The sequence below is a fragment of the Castor canadensis genome, chromosome 12 (assembly GCF_047511655.1).
Source record: "Castor canadensis chromosome 12, mCasCan1.hap1v2, whole genome shotgun sequence".
Taxonomy (NCBI): Eukaryota; Metazoa; Chordata; class Mammalia; order Rodentia; family Castoridae; genus Castor; species Castor canadensis.
The window spans coordinates 9279172-9299976 of NC_133397.1; the positions used below are offsets into that span (position 1 = coordinate 9279172).

Consider the following 20805-nt stretch of genomic DNA (forward strand, 5'->3'; position numbering starts at 1 on the left):
TGTCACTTGTCATTTAGGATCTGAAATTATTATTTTTCTGGTGGTGATACTGGAGTTTGAACTCAGGGCCTCACACTTGCTAGATAGTCACTCACTTGAGCCACATCCTAGCTCGCTCTTTCTTTCTTTCTTTGTTCCTTTCTTTGTTTCTCTCTCTCTCTCTCTCTCTCCTCCCTCCTCCTCCTTCCCTCCCTCCCCTTTCCTCCTCTCCCTTGCCCTCTCCTCCCTCCTTCCCTTCCTTCCTTCCATTTTTTTGATAAGGGCCTCATGCTTTTTTGTATGGGGCCAGCCTGGACTGTGATCCTCCCGATCTTGCCTCCCAAGTAGCATGGATCACCACTACGATGTGAAATTCTTACCTATTCATGTGAAAGTTCAGATTTAGCTAGAATTTAATGACCATGCACTAACTACCGGGTACTATGCTGGGCACTTTCACACTGTCTCTTCAACTCGCCATGACAGTCTGTCCTTTTGAGAGCTTGTTTTATAGCTGAGAAGTATGAGGCCCAGGGAGTAAAGCCCTTTGGTTGGGCCAGATTTCATGTACTGGTCTCGACTCTGCTGGGCAGGGCTTCAAATTCTGTCAGGCACCAGCTGTGGGAGGAGCAGGTTCTGGCCTTGGGATTTAGGCACTGTGTCAGGGCACGGAGGTTAATCTTGGAGGTCATTCTCAGCCTGAGTCACCACAATGGGAGTATAGCCAGGACTGGACGGGTGAGTGGGTAGGGTCAGGGCCAGGAAGGGGAGATGAGCCCAAGGAGGCCTTTTTCTGGCATTATCTTCATCCATGAGGCATGTGGGAGTTGATAAGCTGTACTGTTTGACCCTGAACTAGGCTTTTCCCTGGACGTTTGGTTCTTCATTGGTCAAGTGTGGGATTTTAATGAAGAGCCAAGTTCTCTTCCACCTCAGGCCTGCTCTGGTCCTCCTGTCCCCACCTTTCCTTGTCTGGTAGGTGTGGCTTCATGGCCAGTCCTGTCTGTGAGGCAGAATACTGCTGTGGTATGTGGGAGGCTCCCACGCTATTTGGTTGTTTTTCAGTAGGGAATAACAAAAAAGGCCACAGCATTTAGTGTCATCTTTAACGGTTCTCTGGTTTTGTTTACCGGTGTGTACTCATTACGATTACAAGTGTGTCACAAGGTAGGGCAAGGGGTACATATTCTCTGTCACTGTTTGCTTACAGATATTAAAACTTTTGATGTTTGCTTAGTGTGGTAAGACAGGATTTCCATTTTGTGAACGTGAAAACCTTTCTCTGCTGCTGTGCACCTCTCCCCGTCCTCCACCCTTCCTCCTTCCATTTCTTTTCTTTTAATAAGAGTTCCTTCAGGTTGACTACTTTCAGTAGTAACTTATCATTAGTCAGATGAGCTGTATAATACCCCTTCTGTGGCTACCATGCGTGTGAAGCAGAGAAGACGCCCAGAGCCTGGAACCCAGCAGCCCAGTCATGTGGAGTCACCTTGGTTCTGGGTGCCAGTCTGCTGTCAGGAGAGCTAACAGGACCGGGGGCAGGCCTCTGTGGGGACAGGCTGACAATAAGCTCCTTCCTGTGTGTGCCTGATGCTTTCCAGAAAAGGATGCTACAGAACGAGGAAGCGACTGTGATGTTATTAATTGGTGGCAGCTTTAAGTGGACTGTCCTGAAATGAGAATTTCAAATGTGTTCCCTAGAGGGGCCAGTAATGCTTCATCAATACCTTGAAGATGTGACAGTAGGTAGACAAGGGGGCCCGAGTCCCTCCTGTCCTGGCTGTTGGGGCGCAGGCTGGCCTCTCGTTCAGAGCACTCTCTTTGTTGGTGAGTTCCCAAAGTGACCTCCCAGTGCCTCATTTCCTGCTGTAAGTAGAGCAGAGCTGGCTGGGGGCCCCGTGGGCAGCAATTATTGTCACAAGCAGGAAGTGGTTAATGGCTTCCATTGACTTGTGTCTGGAAGAGGAAAGACTGAGCTCCTTACAATAGAGGCAGAAAGTCAACCACACAGATCATTTCCCCTTCCTTCAGGAGGGAAAGTGGAGTTCTTTCAGGCACCAGGATGACATCTGAAGACTGCTCTGCATCAACAGAACAAGGAAAAAGGGAATTTATTGCTCATGTCTTGAGTCAAGAACTGATGGGTGAGCTGTTGCTGGGTGGCACAGCTGCCCCCTAGCCTGTGCTGTAGATGATGGCAGGGAACGCCCATCTCCCAGAGATGTCACTGCGGGCAGCTGGTGCTAGTCTGTAAGTCAAATGCTACTTCAAAACTTAACAGTTACAGAAGGCAGAAATACACGAGGATGTGGAAAAATTGAATAAGCTGAATTATCTCTTTTCATACCCTTGTTTTCTCATATCTATAGTGTATTTGTGAAGACACATCAGGTATCAGTCAATAATTTTAAAAAGCAGAGTTTCTAAAGAACATAGTCTTAATTATAATCCATTAAAAATTAGAAATGACTGTTATAAAGCTAAGGCCCCGAAGTCTTTGACTATGTAGAAAGTAAACTCCTTGGTAAGTACTGGATCAAAGACAGAGGGAACAAAAAAAGGAGGCCATAGACAGTGTAGAATGAAATGAAAAGGAGAATGCTTTACACCAAACACATGTGTCACAGAGAAAGAGGTGCCCAGAGGCACAATGTGTGGCCTAAAATGTCTTCACTGATGAAGAAGTAATATGAAAAGTTAAGGTGATGATAAAGTAATCATTTTTGAAAAGGTTGGAAAGAGAAATTGAACCAGAAGGAAAGACAAGGTAGAGAATATAAACAAGCTGACATGACCACAGCTGAAGTAAAAGGAAACCATTAGGAAGGCATATAACATTTAAATGCCCATTCTTAGGAAGGACAAAGCATAGAAAATCAGCATTTTCACTCAATGGAATATTTGTAGCAGAGTTGAGTGAAATGTTCACATCAATTGAAAAAAAATTGTATTATGGTATGAGTCTGTGAATACAATTCAGACCCCAAAGTTCTGAAGAGAATTAAGTCTGTAAAATATGTATCAAAATACCACACTGGTGGGGCTGGAGGTGCAGCTCAGTGGTAGAATACTTGCGTAGTATTCAGGAGATCCCAAATTCTATCCCGGGCACTGCAAAGACAAAAACCAAAACCTCCCAGTCGATGCAGTCCCGATCCACACTACAGCTCAGATGAATCTTGGAGCCAGGGTGCTGAGTGAAAGAAGTCAGTCACTGAAGACCTCATGCTGAGTGCTTCTGTTTATATGAAGTGGATAGACAGGCAAATCTACAATGACACAAAAGAATGAATAATCACCTAGGGCTGGAAGGCTTGGAAAATGACAGTACCAGGTTTTCTTTTGGGGTGAAGAAATATCACACTGTGCAAAACTTGTACAACATGTGAATACTAAACACCTTTTGAGTTGTGTACTTTTGTGTGTGAATTGTGTCTCAAGAAAAACATCAGAGCAGTCACCTTGGGGATGGAAATATGGGTGATCTCCCTCTGGTTTTCCCACCTCTTCTTTAATCTCCAGATACTCAGGTTTATTCTGTATTACTTCTTTAATGGAAACCCCTAATGAACCGAACACATTCTATAGGAAGTAGAATTCCTTTAACCAGGAAAGACAATGACTAAAGTCCACTAGCCTACTTTGGGGGAAGTTGAGGAGAGCAACTCTAGTAATTCTAAAATCTGGGGCTGGTTGTCGTGAGTGGCTGAATTGCCCATTGCTGTCACATACATGAAGTGTGGAATAGCCATTCTGGAGCTTGTGCTAAATGACACGTCTTTTGACTTGGGACTGTTGGGGAGCAGGATCACATCTCTGGGAAAAGTGGGCATGGCTAAGAGGCAATTTCTAGTGGAATATTCTCAAAGGTGCCGGGCTCTGTGAGTGCTAAATCAGAGAAAGCTGTTACTTATATAACTTCCTGTTAATTGCCTGGCAGTAGCTGTTGCTGAGAGCCGCCCTCTCCTGTCTTGGCTGATCAGAGGCCACACACCCTTTGCTCCCCTGCAGCTGGATCACCTCCTGTGTCGGGCTCCATGCATGGAGGCAGCTTTTCTCATCAGAACAGAAATGCCATTTTAAATAGAAGACTCCATCCTCATTTTTTTTTTTTTTTTGAAGATGGGAAATTCGTACGCCGGACAGCTAAAGACTACACGGTTCGAGGAAGTCCTGCACAACTCCATCGAGGCCTCCCTGCGCTCCAACAACCTGGTGCCCCGGCCCATCTTCTCCCAGCTGTACCTGGAGGCTGAGCAGCAGCTGTCCTCCTTGGAAGGTAGGAGATGGGTGTTTCCTCTTGGTGCATTTTCACTATTACACAGTAGTGCTCTTAATGTTAGTGATGGCTCCTGAACCTCTTTCCTCTTCTGCCCTGGGGGGGAAATGTTGAGTCTAGCAGAAAGGAATCATTAGAAAAAGAAAGGTGCACACAAGTTCTTACTCGGCTAAAAACAAAAGAAGTTTCAGCCTTGAAGCTGTAAGGAAGACAGTTATTTGCTGGATGAACAGAAGAAAGGGCTGTGCTAGACTGTTCTGGAATGGCTGTTTTTTCTACTCTAATTGGAAGGATTGACATTTTTGCTTTGATTAGTAAGAAATTTTTGCATGCGTTGGACCATCTGCTGTGTATTTTTTCTCTTTTTCCTGTGTTTCATCACAAAATCAGCTTTGCAAAACCAGCTAGGACGTTTGTCTTTGTGAGAATAGGTACAAGACTCCTCTAGAAACTTAAAACCCACAAGTAAACCTTTATGGAGTCATATGTCCCCGTAATAAATAAATGAGTGATCTTCAGACACAGAGATGACTTTAGGATTTACCTTGTCCAGGGAATAAAATGATTGTATTTTTTTTATAGCCATGTTTTTTTCATGTCTAAAGGAAGCCCTCAGCAGTATACAGCTACTGTTTTGGAAGTTCTTTTCGTAAGTTCATGCCTTTGACATGAAGTTGCATGCAAACATCATTTAGCTTTTGAAGTAAAAGGGATCATGGTTTAAAGCAAAAATTAATTAACTGATTAAATAAAGCAGTATGGTGGATTACAGTTGGTATGTGAGTGTGTGTGTGTGTGTGAAGGAGAGAGAGAGAGAGAGTGCAAGAGCAAGCTGGGGAGAGTTGTACATTAAGAAAAATGAGTCATAGGCAGAGGTCTTCAAGCAGCCCTGAGCTGAGTGATGTGTGTCTGAAATTCCCTACTCTCTCAGAGAGGCCTTCCTGGGTCACTAAAAATTGTCCTTAGTAAATTTACCTCACAAATGGCACAGCTAAGGACCTAAAAGAACTGGATCTGTGTCTACAAAAAACTAGATCGTGACCCAAACTGCACATTAGGAAAACCAAAACATCTCTGGTATTCATGCAGGAGCTGCCAGCGTTCTCCAGCATAGGAAGTATTCCTGGGCACCACAGGGAATAGGGAAATCACTGGAGCGCACATTGGAGACCAGTTGAAAGGATTGTGAATATGTATTGCACGGTCAACCTTATCTACTGAGGGATGAAAGCATTGTTGCTTTCAAGGTCAATTCATAATCGAGATCATGATAAATAATCTAGTACATACGAATGGTTCCTTGAAATCTACAAAGTCCTTTCACCTCCTAATGCATTGCACCCGTGATTTGGGAAGAAAGAGGTATGGGACTGCAGGAGTGACAGAGTTGCATCCTCAGCTTGGCAGCCCTGAGATGGGCAGGGGTGGACAGCAGCTGAGTCACTTTGGGGCTGCTCACATGGGGAGCGAGGATTCCCAGGCTACTTCTGCTGCTTAAAGATCTCCAGGGCCTGCTTTGCACTCCACCCCCCCCCCCAGATGGAAGGCTTCCTCTTCTCAGGATGCTCTTATCTCTATGGGACATGTGGCACTTCCAGCAGGGACTTTAGGGTTTTTTTTTAATCATGCTGGGGATGGAGCCCAGGACCTCCCACATATAAGTCAAGGGCTCTACACCACTGAGCTACATCCCAGCACCCTGGGTCAGCACTGAGGCTCACAATTTTCTTCAGGTGCTGGAGCCTCGAAGACTCCCTGCCAGCCATCAGTGGGCTTGCTCAGCCATCAAGGTAGTATGAAAACTGGAACCAGCTCTCTCTGCATTCCTCATCTGTCTAGCAAGCACACAGCCATCCTCTGAGATTTTTTTTTTTTTTCTGTGCAGGAGTGGGGCTGAGGGATTGTCAGGAGGGTGAGATTCTTCAGTTTGCTAAATGTCACCATAACCCAAGCACTCAGCTTGAGCTGGTCTTCTGTATCATAAACCTTTGTGCCAACAGGGGTGTACAGGCCACATCTTGTTTTGTCTGTGCCTCCCTCAGGGTCTCTTATCTCATTGCTGGCCTTCCTCAGACAACACCCTGACAGATAATAATTATGCTGGGATGCCAAACACCCTGGATCTGTTAACATTTTATTATTTGTGGGGATGACATTTGTTAACTAAGCAGGATGCAGGTAAATGCCTGTATTCTCTGGCTTAAAATGCCAGACAGTTTCTTCTGATGGGAAGAAAAGGGAATTGAGTGTAAACATGAAAGCGAGTACCCCGTGCTCCTGGAATCAGGGGTCTACAGGGTCCTGGGCTTCCTGTGTTTTACTATTACCGCCCCAATCCCCCAGCCCCAGTGTTTTTGTCTAAGGCCACTTTAAAGCTCTCATCCTGCCAGGAGACCTCAGTAAACACGTCTGTTTAGTCTGCTCTGAGCTGGAAATGTCTCTTCATCTTGTAGCTGGCTGAGGACCCCATCAAAGGCTCTGGAATGTTTGGTGGAGACCTTTGACCTTTAATCCTGCCTTTTTACTGACTGGATTTGGAGCTCTTTTTTTTTTTTGGTTTTCAGAGGGTTAAGACCCTCCACTCTCATTTCTGAGAGTCTGAATTTCTGTTCTTTTTGGCCTAGCAGAATAATACACAGCTGGTCCATGTGCCCCCAGTGCAGAAGGCTGCAACTGTAGGGGTTCTTGTTTTAGTCCTGGTGAGGCTTTCTGTCCCTTTCCACCCTAGAAGTGGGTGTCTACATCACCCCTCTGAGTCTTTTTGAGAACTGGCTCAGAAACAAGAGTTGACTTTGCAGACAGAGCCTCAGTGTCACCCCATTCCATGGGGACCTATTGTGGCTGGTGCCAGGGTCTGGTGGGGCTGTGGACCACCCTGTGCCTACTTTAAAGGAAAAAGCTGTCATCAGGAGGACACTGCAGAGCTCATCATCCCCCCCTCCCCACTCACTGTGTTCTTCCTGTGGAGTCTTCCGCAGTCTTTCTACCACCTTGAGTGTCTTCTGGGCTCACAAGGAGCAAAGTACCAGGAATTCTTGCATTCTTGCTGCACTTCTCAGCTGTTAAACCTCTGTGGGCCAATCGTAAGTCCTCTGAGCCTCAGTTTCTTTATTTGCAAAATGGTCTATGTATTACACCATGGTGCCTCCCACACAAATATTTTTGAATGCCTACTATGTACAGGCTCTGCACTCAGTCCTCATCAAACAATTATATATGTATGAAACCCCTAGTGTTTGCAGACATGTGCAACTCTGGTGGATGGAAGAGAAACAAACTTGAATTTGGAGTCATGAGCCCAGGCTCTGAGCCTGAGTCTGTTTGCAACATGACCTCGAGTTAGTCATCCAACCTGAGGGAGTCTCAGCCTTTCCTTCTAGTAAAGAAGGATCATTATGCCCAACTTCTAGAGTGTTCTTAAAAGGACTGATGAGTTTCCAAGTTGCTAAGACCTGCTGAGTGCTTATTACAAAGCAAATGGTGTTCTTTAGGGATTGGTCCATAGGTCCTGTGTCCTTGTGGAGTTCAAGGCTCCAGGAAAAGGAAAAGACACTGGAGGAAGCTTTTTGGGTCTGGATGGCAGCTGCCTTAAAAACCATCCCTCCTTTTTCCCCCCACATCCAGGTGGCAGCCGAGTGGACAATGAGGAAGAAGAGGAGGAGGGGGAAGGAGGTTTGGAAACCAACAGTCCCCCAAATCCCTACCAGCTGCCCCCTCCGCCTGAAGGATGCTGCACCACAGATGGTAAGGCTTTGCCAGCCCCCACCTGGCAGCACCCAGGCCCACTGTCCAGAATCTGCCGCTGGGCATGGCCAGGCCTGCAGCTGTGTGCCAGAGGGATCCTCTTTGCCCCTGAGGTATGAGCCATTCTGTTGGCCCCTAGTACCTGGCCTGTCCAAGACAATGAGCCAGCTCATAGCCCCCCAGCCACTGTGGACAGCCTCATCTTTAAAAATGGCTTAAGATCCAAACAGTCATTGTTCTGTGTTGGTCATTTGAAAATTGGAATACAGTCTGCTTGCACAGTGTACTTGACTTGGGATGGATCAGTAGGAATCACCCTTCATAGCTATCAGTACTTTAGTGCTGAACCATCAGATATGGGTCATCTCGGTAACCTGGGAAGTTGGTAATGTTATTCCCATTTTGCTGTTGTGGGACCGAATCCTGGAGATGCTGGGGGAAGGGGGGAAGGGGAGAAGGGGAGGCTGCATTGCAGGCCAGCAGTGAAAAAGCTTGCACTGTGCAGCTGGAGAGAGATATGCATGTGCAGACTTCAGGCTCTGCTGCTCACTGGCCCAACAGCCTCTCTCCTGCTACTGACTGAGTTCATGTGTCCTTCAGCATACCAGCCAAGGGTGTCACTCACTATGAACTTAGTAACTAAGTCCTATGGAGCCTTTGCACAGAACTCCGGCTTGAAACAGTATTCTGCATCTGGTGTGGTAAGAGCTGAGTGGGGGCAAGCTGGGGAAAGAGGGAAGGTTTTGAACACAGGTGGAGAGTTTCAGGGAGGCTTCCTGGAGGAGATGGGCTTTTATGTGGTTGGTAGAAGATTAGCAAGCGTTAACCCGTAGACTGTTGGGGTGGGAGAGACTGGAAAGTTCCAGAGGAAACAGGATGGGCAAAGACTTAGAGGGGTATGACACAGCCTGCTTGGGGAGTTACAGTTGCTTTATGTAGGGCCTGAGGTATGCTGGACTCAGAGAAGTGGTCAGGTTGGTTGTGGAGGTCCACATACTGTGCTGGGGGCCTGCATTTGGCCCTGAGTAAGCTGCACGGCAAGGTGGCACTTCACTCTCTCTGAGGCTGCTGTTCTTGGGGCAGGGAATTGGTACAGTGGCTGCTTGTGAGGTAGAATTTCTAGTGTTCACCAAATGAAGCGATAAGAGAATGATGAACTCTCTAGTGGTCGTTCGTGTGACGTTACAGAACTTCCACGTTCTGGACTGGGGCTGCCCACAGCTGCTTGAGGGACTACTCTCCCCAGGTGGATGAGTCTCCACCTGGGGACTACCCCAAGCCCAGCACAGCCAGGCTCCCGTCCTGGAGAAAACGCCATGTAGATGACAGCCCCAAGTAGCAGGAGGGGTGTCTTAACTTCTGCAGAGAAGGCTGGTGCCCTCAGCTCCTGGGGCGCTCAGGTCCCCCACTTGCTCATGATGGAGGAAGCCCAGGAGGTTGGTTGCACCTCTTCTAGAACGAGACTCTGGAGTTGACCAAGGAAATTCCAGCTATTTCTTTCTTGTTCATTTTTTTTTTCCCAGATAGTTTTGGAAACTTATTTTTTGAATAGGAAATGTATTTAAAAGCTTTAAGATACAAAAGGTTCATATAGAGAAGAAGCCTCTCTGTGCTCTTGAGCCCTCTCTGTACCCTGGACTCCAAGATCCCTCCCAGAGGAAGCCAGTAACCTGATTCTTACCTCACCCTTGACATCCATACAAAGTGCAGCATAAAAAATGATGTTACTCTCCATGTCTTATGAATTTGCCCTGTCTACATTTTAATGCGCCCTCATTTGCTAAAGTTATTTTTCTGTTAAGAGTCATTTGCACTTAGTGTGTGCAAAAAGGATATACAGGTATAGAGAGACACCTATAGACAAATAATTAATGCAGTCAGTGTCATGAATAACCATAACTTTTTCTCAGACTTAGTGAATTTGAACCTAAACCTGTGATAAGGGCTGTTCCTGACAACACCTGGGATGCTTTCCCCTCTTTGGCCCCGTGCCCTTGGTTCTGGGAAGTCCTGGGCAGTGTGTGAGCCCTGTCCACCCCTCCTAGGGTTCTGCCAGGCTGGGAAGGACCTGCGCCTCATCTCCATTTCCAGCGAGCCCATCGATGTCCCTGTGGGTTTCCTCTTGGTAGGGGCCAAGTCCCCCAGCCTGCCAGACCATCTCCTGGTGTGTGCAGTTGACAAGAGGTTCTTGCCGGACGACAATGGCCACAATGCCCTGCTTGGTGAGTTCTTTCTTACCCTTCTCTATGACTCCATCTGCATGTGGGGCAGGATGAGGGGGGCCTTAGTCAGTGGTGGTGGTGGCCATGGCAGTACAGAGGCCACCTTTGATGTCATACAACTGTATATTTTTGGTAGACAATTTCACGTGGAAATGGATTTATTTTAAAATGTGGCAGCCCCCTTGTAGAAAGGCCACAATTTAGTATTAGGTTTTTCATAATTTGTTCTTCAAACCTGTTTTGCTAAGTGCCCATCCTGGTTAGGAATGGGTCACAAACCCTATACTCCACAGGTTCAAAAACCAGCTGGCAGGAGAGTGAGGCCCAGTGTTTGCTCCTGCCTCTGTGATATTCATGTCTTGAGTGACCCAGGCCCTCTAGCTCAACCCCTCTGGTTTACTACTCAGTACCTCACCCCCCACAGTGGCCTGTGCTGTCTTAGTTCTATAGGTGGATTTGGATCTGTTAATGAGATTACCCAAGGGCACACGAATAAAGAAGACAGAGCTAGGACCCAAAGTCAAGTCTTCTAGGCTCCAAGTTCTACCCTTTAATCACGGTCCCACTTTGGACTTTTGTTGTGGTCAAGGTCAGGATGGAAAGCTGTGGCTTTCCATTCAAGCCACAGCACTTCTAGCCTTGAGGCCCCACATGAGTCAGTGCAGAGTTGAGGCCAAGCCTGACCTCACTTGTTTGGATGACACTGTTATGCTCTTGCTGTGTGCCAGGCCTTTGCTCTGTGGGCTCCCCTGATGTGCAAGGGATGTCCTAGGTTTGGACTAAGAGCCCAGAGATCTGGGTTCTAGTCCTGCACCTCCTCACGGTGCTCCATGTGGCCTCGAGGCCTTGGTGTCCTCATCCATGCAGTAGGGAGGGGATTCCATGTGAATTCCCAGTCTTTGGAGGTCTGTTTTTGTCTCTGCCCCTCACGTGGCCTGGCATCTCTGTGTAGAGAACTGGGTGGTGGAAGGATTGGCAATGATCGATTATTAGATGGAGGCTCAGGAACAATATTGTAGAAGGGAGTTTGATTGTGAGAATCTAACTTGGGTTAAAAAAAAACAAAACAAAAACTTTCCTTATTTCCCACGTGTATTAGCATTTAAACCTCCGGTTTGAAGCTTGATATGACCTCAAAAGCTGAGTTGTGTACCCAAAAGTGATATTTTCTGAGTACATTGAGATCTTTGGTGTTGTTCAAGAAAGGCATGAAGGATGGAGGGAGGGGAAAATAGCAATGGCCCAGAGAAGAAAGGAAATGGTTCTTGCTGTGAAGACATGGGGGGTACACTCCAAGACAGGCAGGTGAACACTCACTGGAGGAACAGAACAGCCTGGGGACAATGACAAGGGAGATGGAATCATTGAATCTCAAATATGGTGGGGAATACTGCCCTAATGGCCTGAGTGGCGTTTGATCTGGTTGTGGCTGGGGATCTGTCTGAATTCCACCACTTTGTGACTGTTAGGGAATTGCCAAGGCAGTAAATCAAGGAGGTTCTGCCTGTTGAGCTGGGGAGACAGGACTCTCTCAGCTCCTTCCCCACCAGCCCGAAGAGTTCTGCCTCCCCAGGGTCAGTGCCCTGGAAGCAGGAGCCTTGTTAATTGTTTGCAAAAAGCCCTCCGGTATGGGTATGGTGGTGGGCTGCTGGTAATAACCGGTGCTTTCTCTTTGAAAATAACTTTATGTTCTCAGTTTGCACACTTAACACTGTTTAGATTTCCTGCAATTAACCCCGATGGCTGCACAGGACAAGGTGGTCCCCAAGCCCTGTGGAGGCCAGGCTCAGTGCTTTTTAGTGACCTATAAAACGGAGTCTGTAGAATATCTTTGGGGGAAGCAATGTATTGAGGAGTCTTTTTTTTTAGTGACTTTGAATGCACTGAGGGATTTGGTCTGGGAAAGCTGAAAAGCTAGAATCTCAGAGAGAGAGAGAGAGAGAGAGTACTCATCGAAACTGTCTGATAGCTTAGATGTAAGAGGAGAAAACACACGCTGCTAGAATGTCTACTTCTTAGATAAGAGTAAATAAATCCTTTGTTCAGTTAGCAGGTAAATAACCAGGCACACATTCACTGGATGTATAACCTCAAACTGCAGGCTTGACCTTCAGCTCTGGGGGAGGGGACCCAGCCCTTCCATCAGGACCTCCCTGTGTGGTGGGGAGATAGACAAACAGACTCAGCTCAGAGGTCTACAGCAAACAACCACTTCAGTAAACCTTCGCCTTATCTTGGTATGCTCTTACATGCTAGAGGTCATGCGGTCTCTTAGGGATGGGAGAGGTGTCTCAGAGGAGGGGAGGTTTTTCACCAGGCCCTACAAAATGGGTGACTTTTGCTTGAGAATAAAAGCAGCAGTAAAACATTAATTGAAGGCAGTGTTTATTGAGGATTTCTCATTTGCAGAAACCATTCTAAGTTAAGTTGAAATGCCCAGCAATGTGGGTGCTGATCTATACATTTCTATATGAAGCAAAGAAAGCACAAAGAGGTTTGATGCCTTGTTTAGGGTCAATGAGGTGGCAAGTAGCAGGTCCTGAACTTGAACTCAGGTGATCTGGCCCTGGGCTCCCCTCCTCCAGTATGAAGAGCATCTCAGGCAGCAGGAACAACGGTATGAAGAACTTGGTGTGTCAGAGAAGTGGATAGCACTCCCGATGGCTGGGGCTAGATTAGTGGGCAGAGACTGGGGCCATACTTGGTCCTTCTGGGTGTGGTAACCTTACTTCTTTTTTATCCAAAGAGAAATTGAGACAGGGGAACGAGTTATGAACTTAATTGCAGGACTCAAGAGAATGACAGTGGCCTGAGAGTTCAAAGTCTGGAGCCTTGTGACATTGTTTTGCTTAACACCTCTGCCACCTCCAGCCTGCCAAAAGCCATGTGCTTGGAGGTTATCCACCAAATCTGAAGGAAGTCACCTGTGGGTGGTTCCTGTAACTTTGCCCTGGAAGGAAACACAGAGTCATTTAGCTCGAGCTTTCCTTCTGTGGTTGGGAAGCCACAACACAGAGTCTGAGTCCCTTCTTATCTCTTGGTGCTGTGAGGGAGTCCCTATTGCTCTCCACTCTCCTACTTGACAGTTTAGTCCCAGAGAAAGAGAACTGCCACACTGAGCTCCTGTACACATAGGACACTTAACACTCACACTGCCCGTACAGGAGAGACTTGTGGGAGATGGCATAGAAGAGTGGTTCGTATACAACTCAGCACTTCCCACCCAGGACCCAGGGGCGGATCACTTCTTCTCTGCACCTCAGTTTACTTATCTGTGAATGGGAGACATGATGACAAACTGTCTCGTAGGGCTTCATGAGGTTCAAATGGGAGAGAATGTGGGTGAGATAAGGTGCTTGGCACAGGGTAGGTGTGCAATAAATGTTAGCTGTTGTCATTTTGTTGACAGACAAGGAAATCAAAGCTCAGAGATGTTCACTGACTTGCTCAAAGTTTGGGCATGCTCAGTGCAAGGAACAGAGAGGACAGCACATACCGATGCTGGTATGTGGCTCTGACCTAAGATGGAATGACCTGTGTAGGCATGTCAGCCAGAGCATATGACAAAGTAAATCAGTCTCAGCTTCGCTTCAGAGTCCTCCTAACCCAGGACATTGGACCCACAGAAGCTGGACATGCCAGCAGTGGGCGGAGCAAGGTCTTCTTGGGATAGCTTGAGCAAAAGCAATTGCCAGAAAGAGGGACCAGATAATTCTGTGTCTTTTATTAAGCAACGCTGCTGCATAAAGTTCAAGTGGGTTTTAGTTTATAAAGACTGAGGGTATAACGTCTCACATGAGAGGCTTTGGTTGTCACCACTGCCCAGGTGCTCTGTCCAGAGCCAAGAGCCAGTGGGAACCTCTATCAGCACCTGGAGAGCCCTGCAGGAGGACATTGACCCTGAGACAGACACCGTCTCCCACAGTGCCTCCACTCTGCTGGTGGCTGCCCCGCCAGAATTCACACCCAGGGTTTTGTACATGGTTTTTGAAATATGCCTCTAAGTAAGTTAAACCTTCTAAGCTTGCCTGGGCCCATTTCCAGTCCAGGATTGAGTCTTCTTGTTCCATCTGTCTGCATGGAGACCATCTTGACTCCCGGGCCAGTCGGAGAGGACAGAGCCCTTTGCTGTGTGGCACTGTCTGGGTTGTGGCACAGGACGTGATTGTTCAGAGTTTCGATGAACTATTTATTATTTGAAGAAGGCACTGGAGGGGACTTGGAGAGGGTCATGGTTTGCTTCCTTCTCCAGGTTTCTCTGGCAACTGCGTTGGCTGTGGAAAGAAGGGCTTCTGTTACTTCACAGAATTCTCCAACCACATCAACCTGAAACTGACCACCCAGCCCAAGAAGCAGAAGCACTTGAAGTATTACCTGGTCCGCAATGCACAAGGCGCTCTCACCAAAGGCCCCTCGATTTGCTGGAAGGGCTCAGGTGAGGAGTTTGGCTCTGGAGGGGGATGAGGGTGCTGGGGAACGCACCCCTCAGTGGGCCACTGCACCTGTCAGTGTGAGGCTGGGGAGGGACCCCTATCCAGTGACACAGATTGTAGCCAGAAGGCTACATGAAATGGAGGCACATGAAATAGAGAATGCTTCTGGGTGTTGCAGGTGCTCACCAAGTTTGTTATAGTGACAGACTAATTGGAAGGGATATTTAAATGTTGACAAGGGCCACACTTACTGTGCCTCTTTGTGGCAAGTATTTGGGGCAGTGGTTCTCACTTAGAGGCAGTTTTTGTCCCCAGAGTACAACTGGCAATACCTGGAGTCAGTTTCGTGACCAGAGGTTGAATAATGCACCTCCACCTGGTGAGGCCTCGAACCCTGCTAACTGTGAGCAGAAAGACCAGCTCTGCCTTGCTGGTCCCTGAGGAGGTGACCAGCTTAGGGATGGAGGAAGAAGCTGGTTATTCCTGTACCTTTGGGCAATGCTCTTTCTCCTTGGACTTTAAGGACAGTTATCAGATAGCTCATTTGCATGATCTTTGTTATTCCTCCACCTGAGCACCGTTGCTCCTACTTTTTTTTTTTTTTAATTCAGGTCTTCCCACTTGCAAAGCAGGTGCTCTACTGCTTGAGCCACACCTCCAGCCCTTTTTGTTCTTGTTCTTTTGGAGAAAGGTCTTGTTTTTTACCTGGGCTGACCTGGGCCACAATCCTCCTGACTTCATACTCCCAAGTAGCTAGGATTCCAGGCATAGCCACCAGCGCCCAGCTTCTGACACTCAGAGTTGCCCCTGGAGTGGGGCCACAGCAGAGTTGTACTCTCCTGCCCCAGCTGCATACTGAAGCAAAGACTGGCGTGGTACTGGCACCTTTTACAGATGTCAGTGTGCCCTGCTCTCGTGTAGGACAAATTCTAGTCTAGGGAATCATTTCACGGTCATTGGAGAAGACAAAGAGTTGGATTTCATGTGTGCTTCTTGCCCTCTTAGAGTTCAGAAACCGGCAGAACTCTACCAACATGTGTTCTAGTTCTCTCTTGTCACCGCTGGAGGGCTCGGGGTCTCTGGCTGCCTTCCCCAGCGAGCCTGTTTCTGGGACAAACGCCAACATCCCATTGGGAGCTCAACAGGCAGGTGAGCTAAAGTCACATGTCTGGTTGGTCTGGTTGACTATGAAGTCAGCATTCTTTAACATAAATAAAGGGTACACTTTCTGTGTTTTTTTTTTTTTTCTTTCCTGCAATGCCTTTTTATGTCAATGTTGAGTCTGTAGTTTGTAAAAATGCTATGGTTTTCATTTGAAAAACTTTTCTGCCCTCTTATTTGATGTATATTGTGATCTCTTGGTGGGGGGAGGGAATCACATATTAGGACCCTCCTCTGCATCCCCAGCTCATAGCCCAGAACTTGATATAGAGTGGACAAGTCAGTATATGAACTGAACTTCTAGAAAGGGCAGAGAGGACTAGCATGCTGCCATTTGTTGCCTGGTGGGTGTGACCCAGGGCTATGCACGACCTCATTGGATCCTAAAAGGCTCTGTGAGCAAAGCTGCAGTGGTGGGGAAACAGGTTCATGGAAGCTGGGTGCTGGCCCTGGATCCCACAGGTCGCAGAGGCTGGACTCAAAGGTATTTCCGTTTCATCTGTAAAACATGGCCATGGTATTCAGAGACACCAGCCTGCTCATGAGTCTTGAAGCTCCTTGGTTATTTTCTTCCCTTCCTCCTGCCCACAGGGTCAGTAGTGGTCTGTTAGCCCTGGGAAGGACAGGCCCTGGACCTGCCTGTCCCATCCATCATCTGCGGGATGTGCTCTACAGAGGATCCAGGCCCACTTTCCACATGGTGGTCACTGTTGTGGGCCTCCCAGCCTTCCTGTACCCAGGCACCATAGCACCTCCAACACCCTGCCTGTAGAAATGAAAGAAAATCATTTCCTGCCTGCTGGGCTCACAGAGTGACTCTCTTCCCTCCCTCCTTTTTGCCTGCAGGGACAGCCTCTGACCATGCCTCTGTGACCACAGCCACGGCTCCAGCTATCTTCAATGGCAAAGATTCTCCGAAGCACCAGCAGCTGGCAAAAAATAGCCTGCCGGCCCTAACTGGGCCCTCAACCTTAGGTAGCACTGTCTGTCCTGGGGGTCCTGGGTCCTGGATCCTGCTTGTGTCAGGGCCCAGGCCAGAGGGGATGGGGGACCACTGGGTTGGGACCACGGAGTCTCCGGAGTCTAGTGTTGCTTTGATGAGTGTCAGACTGGTTTGGTAGGTGCCTCCTGAGTCCATGGGCCACAGCCCAGGCCATGGTGTTACGTGACAATTGCATGTGGGAGACATCATGTGTGCTGAGGAGCAGTGAGAGCCCCGAGGTGATGGCAAGTGCCCTCTTTCTTGGGGCAGGGGTCAGGAGAATTGGCAGTTTTGGAGAAATAGAGGGTGGTGTGGTATTGGGGAAGAACTTAGGTGTCAGAATCAGATTAGCATGAATTCAAAGTTGAGCTCTGTCTCTTGTCACCATGGGACCCTGGACTAGCTTCCTGAAATGTTTCCTCCTCTGGAAGAGAGAGTACAATGCTGAAGGCAGCAGTACAGGGTCAGTCAGGTGCTGCTCACTGATGGTACTGGCCATCGTCACTGGCCTCAGACTCACAGCAAGGCTGGCCTATCCAAGTAGGCCACCTGGAGGACATGTAGCTTTCAAACTGAGGAAGTGCTCAACAGAGACTGAACAGGAGGAAGAGAGTGAAAAGGATGGCATGTGTGTGTGTGTGCGTGTGAGAGAGAGAGGGAGGGAGAGAGGGAGAGAGGGAGAGGGAGAAAGAGAGAGAGAGGGAGAGGGGGGTTGAGTAGAGCTGCGAGAGGAGGGGCTTGTGGAAGATAATGAGGGGGCTGTGTGATCTGTCAACCTAATGTCTACCCCCCATGCTCATCCAGAGCCATGTTCTCTGCCCTCCCTCCCTATGCACACAGCTAAGCTGGAGCTAGGATTAAAGACATCACAGTGGAAAGACCCTTAGGAGTCATCTTTCCTGGGGCTGGGGTATAACTCAGTGGTAGAGGATATGGCTCTGGGTTTGATCCCCAGGGTCACATGAAGGAAAAATAAATGAAAGAAAAGAAAAATCATCCACTAGACATTGTTTGAAGAAGAGACTGGAGTGCAGTGAGGCAGGGCTGGCTGGAATCCATCTTCGCTGTGTCCTGGACTTCCCTAGTGAAAACCTGTGACATGTATTACCCTCTGTCGAAGGAACAAATATATTTTCTGAACAGAATCTGAGGCTCCCCAGTCCTGACTGGGGCTCCTATTTTGGAGCCTGAAGTGGAGCCTCTGTCATGCTCCTGCAGGAGGCACTCCACCTTCTTTTTGTGTCAGTTTTTTCTCCTCCAGGTGCAGAATTCAGGGCAGCCCTGTGGTCAAGGAGCCTGGCCTTCGCATAGGAGGCTCATGCTGTTGGTGGTTCCCTCTATGAGATGAGATCTATGGGTGCCCAGCCTCCACCTTACACAGCCTCCCTCAGCCTGAGACTATGACCATGGCTTTGGACAGCCACTCTGCAGAAGCTCCTTCTAAACTGGGGTGGAAGAGGTTTTGTGTTGTACTCTGAGGAAGGTGTGGGGAATGGAGACCCTCAAACACCCTGGCTACCTCATGCCTTTCTGGAGTCTGCCTACAGTCTGCCTATTGAACCTCACTCCTTGTGAGATTTCCGCTGCCTTGGACAGTGGGCCCCCTGGGTGTCCCTGTCCTCCTATCGGTGCCTCTGAGGCTTTGCTTCACTCTTCCTCTACCAATTAAACTTCCCTCCAGAGCTCAGCTCAGGGCCATGGCCCTCTGTTCCACAGGCAGGGCCCCAGCGGTCCCACTCCTACTCCCACAGCCATCTGTAGTTGTTGGGGTCAGGGCCATGGCCCCTTAGCTTGAGAGGTTCCTGAGTGACCACTGTAGATACCTGAGAGCCACAGTACACAGCACACAGTGGCAGCCGAGTAGCCTGGCAGAGCCATGTAGCCTGCCCTGAGTCCTGCACAGGTGAAGGACACAGCGGAGCTCTGGAGTTTCTGGGCCTTCTGTCTGCTCTGGGGAGACTTAACCCCCCTTTTTAAGAAGCAGCTTCTAGCAGTACAAGATGTGTTACCTGAGGCCTGTAACCAGGTGGTTCTCGGTGAAGTGCTGCCCCCTTCAGGTAGGAAATGTGCAGAATAAAACATGGAGTCAGAGTCTGGTGTCCCAGACAAAGGGGTCTTGCAGCTGGTGCTGGGGATGGAGTGGGCAAGACACTGGAAACCCTGCTGCTATAAGTGGGATGTTCAATGAAGAACTGTTTCCCCCACCCCAACCAAATAGTATCTCTCATCAAGAGACATGATGAGAAATAGTTGGTCCATGCTAGTACTAATAGTTGCTCCTGGTGACATTTTGAGAGAACTTATGGGTTTAGGATCCACTTAGAGGCACTGGGGTGGGCTTCCCAGAGGGTTCTGAGTGTCTGGCTCCAACTCTGCCCTAGTTCTGGCATCACTGGCTCACTGGTTCTGACCTGGGGACCCTGTTCAGAGAGTCTGAGACCTACTGTAGCTGGGAACAAATGATGACAGTCCTGCTTCAGTGGTTATGGGGGTGGGATGGGGGTAAAGGATCCTGTTTGAAGGCTCTTATGTACCTTTAACTTTTTATTCTGTTACTCAGTTTTAGCCAGTCTGAAGCAGAGGTAGAAGTATTTTAGATTGACTTTTAAGGGATGCTTAAAGCAAATCAGAGTTGAGATAAGGAGCTCTCCAGGTAGGGGAAACTGTGTGTCAGATTTTTCAGGAAACCCTGGCAACCAATTCTTGATATTTTGAATCATTCACAAATATAGTTTGAGGCTTGAGCATGCTGTTACCTAGAGTGGGCAGGAGTGACTCATCAGCAGCAGTGGGTTCAACTTCTGTTCTTGTTTCTTTTTTCAGGCTGAAATTAGCTTTCTGGGCTGGGGTGGGAGGGGCGCACAGGTGGACAAGGACTGCCCCCAAATGGCCAAACTGTGGTGACGCACTGAATGCCTGACTTCCTGAAATCCCAGCTACTTGGGAGATGGAGGCAGAAGGCTCTCTCCGGTTTAAGGCAATCCCAGGCAAATATCCAACCTATAGATAACAGTGATGATGATGATATGGGTGATGGTGGCTGCCATTTACCAAGTCCAAACCTGCTAGGTGCTGCCTGAAGTGTTGTCTCATAGTTCCTTTTCTACTGATGAAACCACCCTCCAAGTTTTGTGTGTGTGTGTGTGTGTGTGTGTGTGCGTGCGTGTGTGTGCGTGTGTTTCTTATTGTTTTGTGGTGGTACTGGGGTTTGAACTCAGAGCCTTGTATTTGCTAGGTAATTGCTCCACCAATTTAGCCAAGCCCCCAGTCCTTTTTTCCCTTAGTTTGTTTATCAGGTAGTGTCTTGTGCATTTACCTAGGCTTGTCTCAGACTGTGATCTTCCTACCTCTACCTCCCAAGTAGCTGAGAGTACAGGTGTGCCCTCCCACACCCAGCCTCGAGTAGACTTTGTTATCTTGTTTGAAAGACTAAGGAGTTCAGACTCAGAGAGACAATGCTTAAATGTGTGCACAACTTTGGAGTGAAATGTTTATAAAAACTGGCAATGTGTTTCCTTTTGCCTTGGTCCTTCACTGGATCCTTTATAAAACCATGATTTTAAAAATGAAATAAGCGTTCTCTAAACCAGGAAAGTTTTATTGAATCTCATTGGTAGCCAAATGGTAGTCTAATCCGGGCTCTGAATGATTCTAGGTATCTTGTCAAATTCCGGGCCCCCTAAAAAACGCCACAAAGGATGGTCTCCTGGCTCTCCACCAGCTACAGATGGCAGCTACCCTCAGGGTGGTGGGAGCAGAGCTAAGTACGGTAAGTGACCACAGCTTTGCCAAAATCCCAAACGTGGGTAGCAGAGGTGCTGCTAGAGTGTTTGTGTGTGTGGGGGGTGGGGGGGTGCGGTGGTTCTAGGGAGGCCGACTTTGCCATAGCAGAAGGACCTCTTTTTCATGGATTAGCTGCTTATGGAGACGTGGGGTCCTATCTAGTGAGTGTTCCCTGATCCTAGCAAGATCTAAAGGCAGCTTGTTTGTCACTGTCTGGGGTGG

The 20805-nt window shown here is 48.1% G+C and overlaps 1 protein-coding gene across 8 annotated transcripts in view; it reads left to right on the forward strand.

Moving 5' to 3' along the window:
- Positions 1–20805, forward strand: part of Greb1 (growth regulating estrogen receptor binding 1) — a 137818-nt gene that overhangs the window by 75539 nt on the left and 41474 nt on the right. For all 8 annotated transcript variants that reach the window (XM_074049187.1, XM_074049185.1, XM_074049181.1 and 5 more), the window contains exons 2-8: positions 4102–4258; positions 7883–8002; positions 10048–10224; positions 14477–14659; positions 15663–15806; positions 16665–16793; positions 20456–20569. In XM_074049187.1, coding sequence (XP_073905288.1) covers positions 4102–4258; positions 7883–8002; positions 10048–10224; positions 14477–14659; positions 15663–15806; positions 16665–16793; positions 20456–20569 — 1024 coding nt within the window. The remainder of the gene's footprint in view (positions 1–4101; positions 4259–7882; positions 8003–10047; positions 10225–14476; positions 14660–15662; positions 15807–16664; positions 16794–20455; positions 20570–20805) is intronic.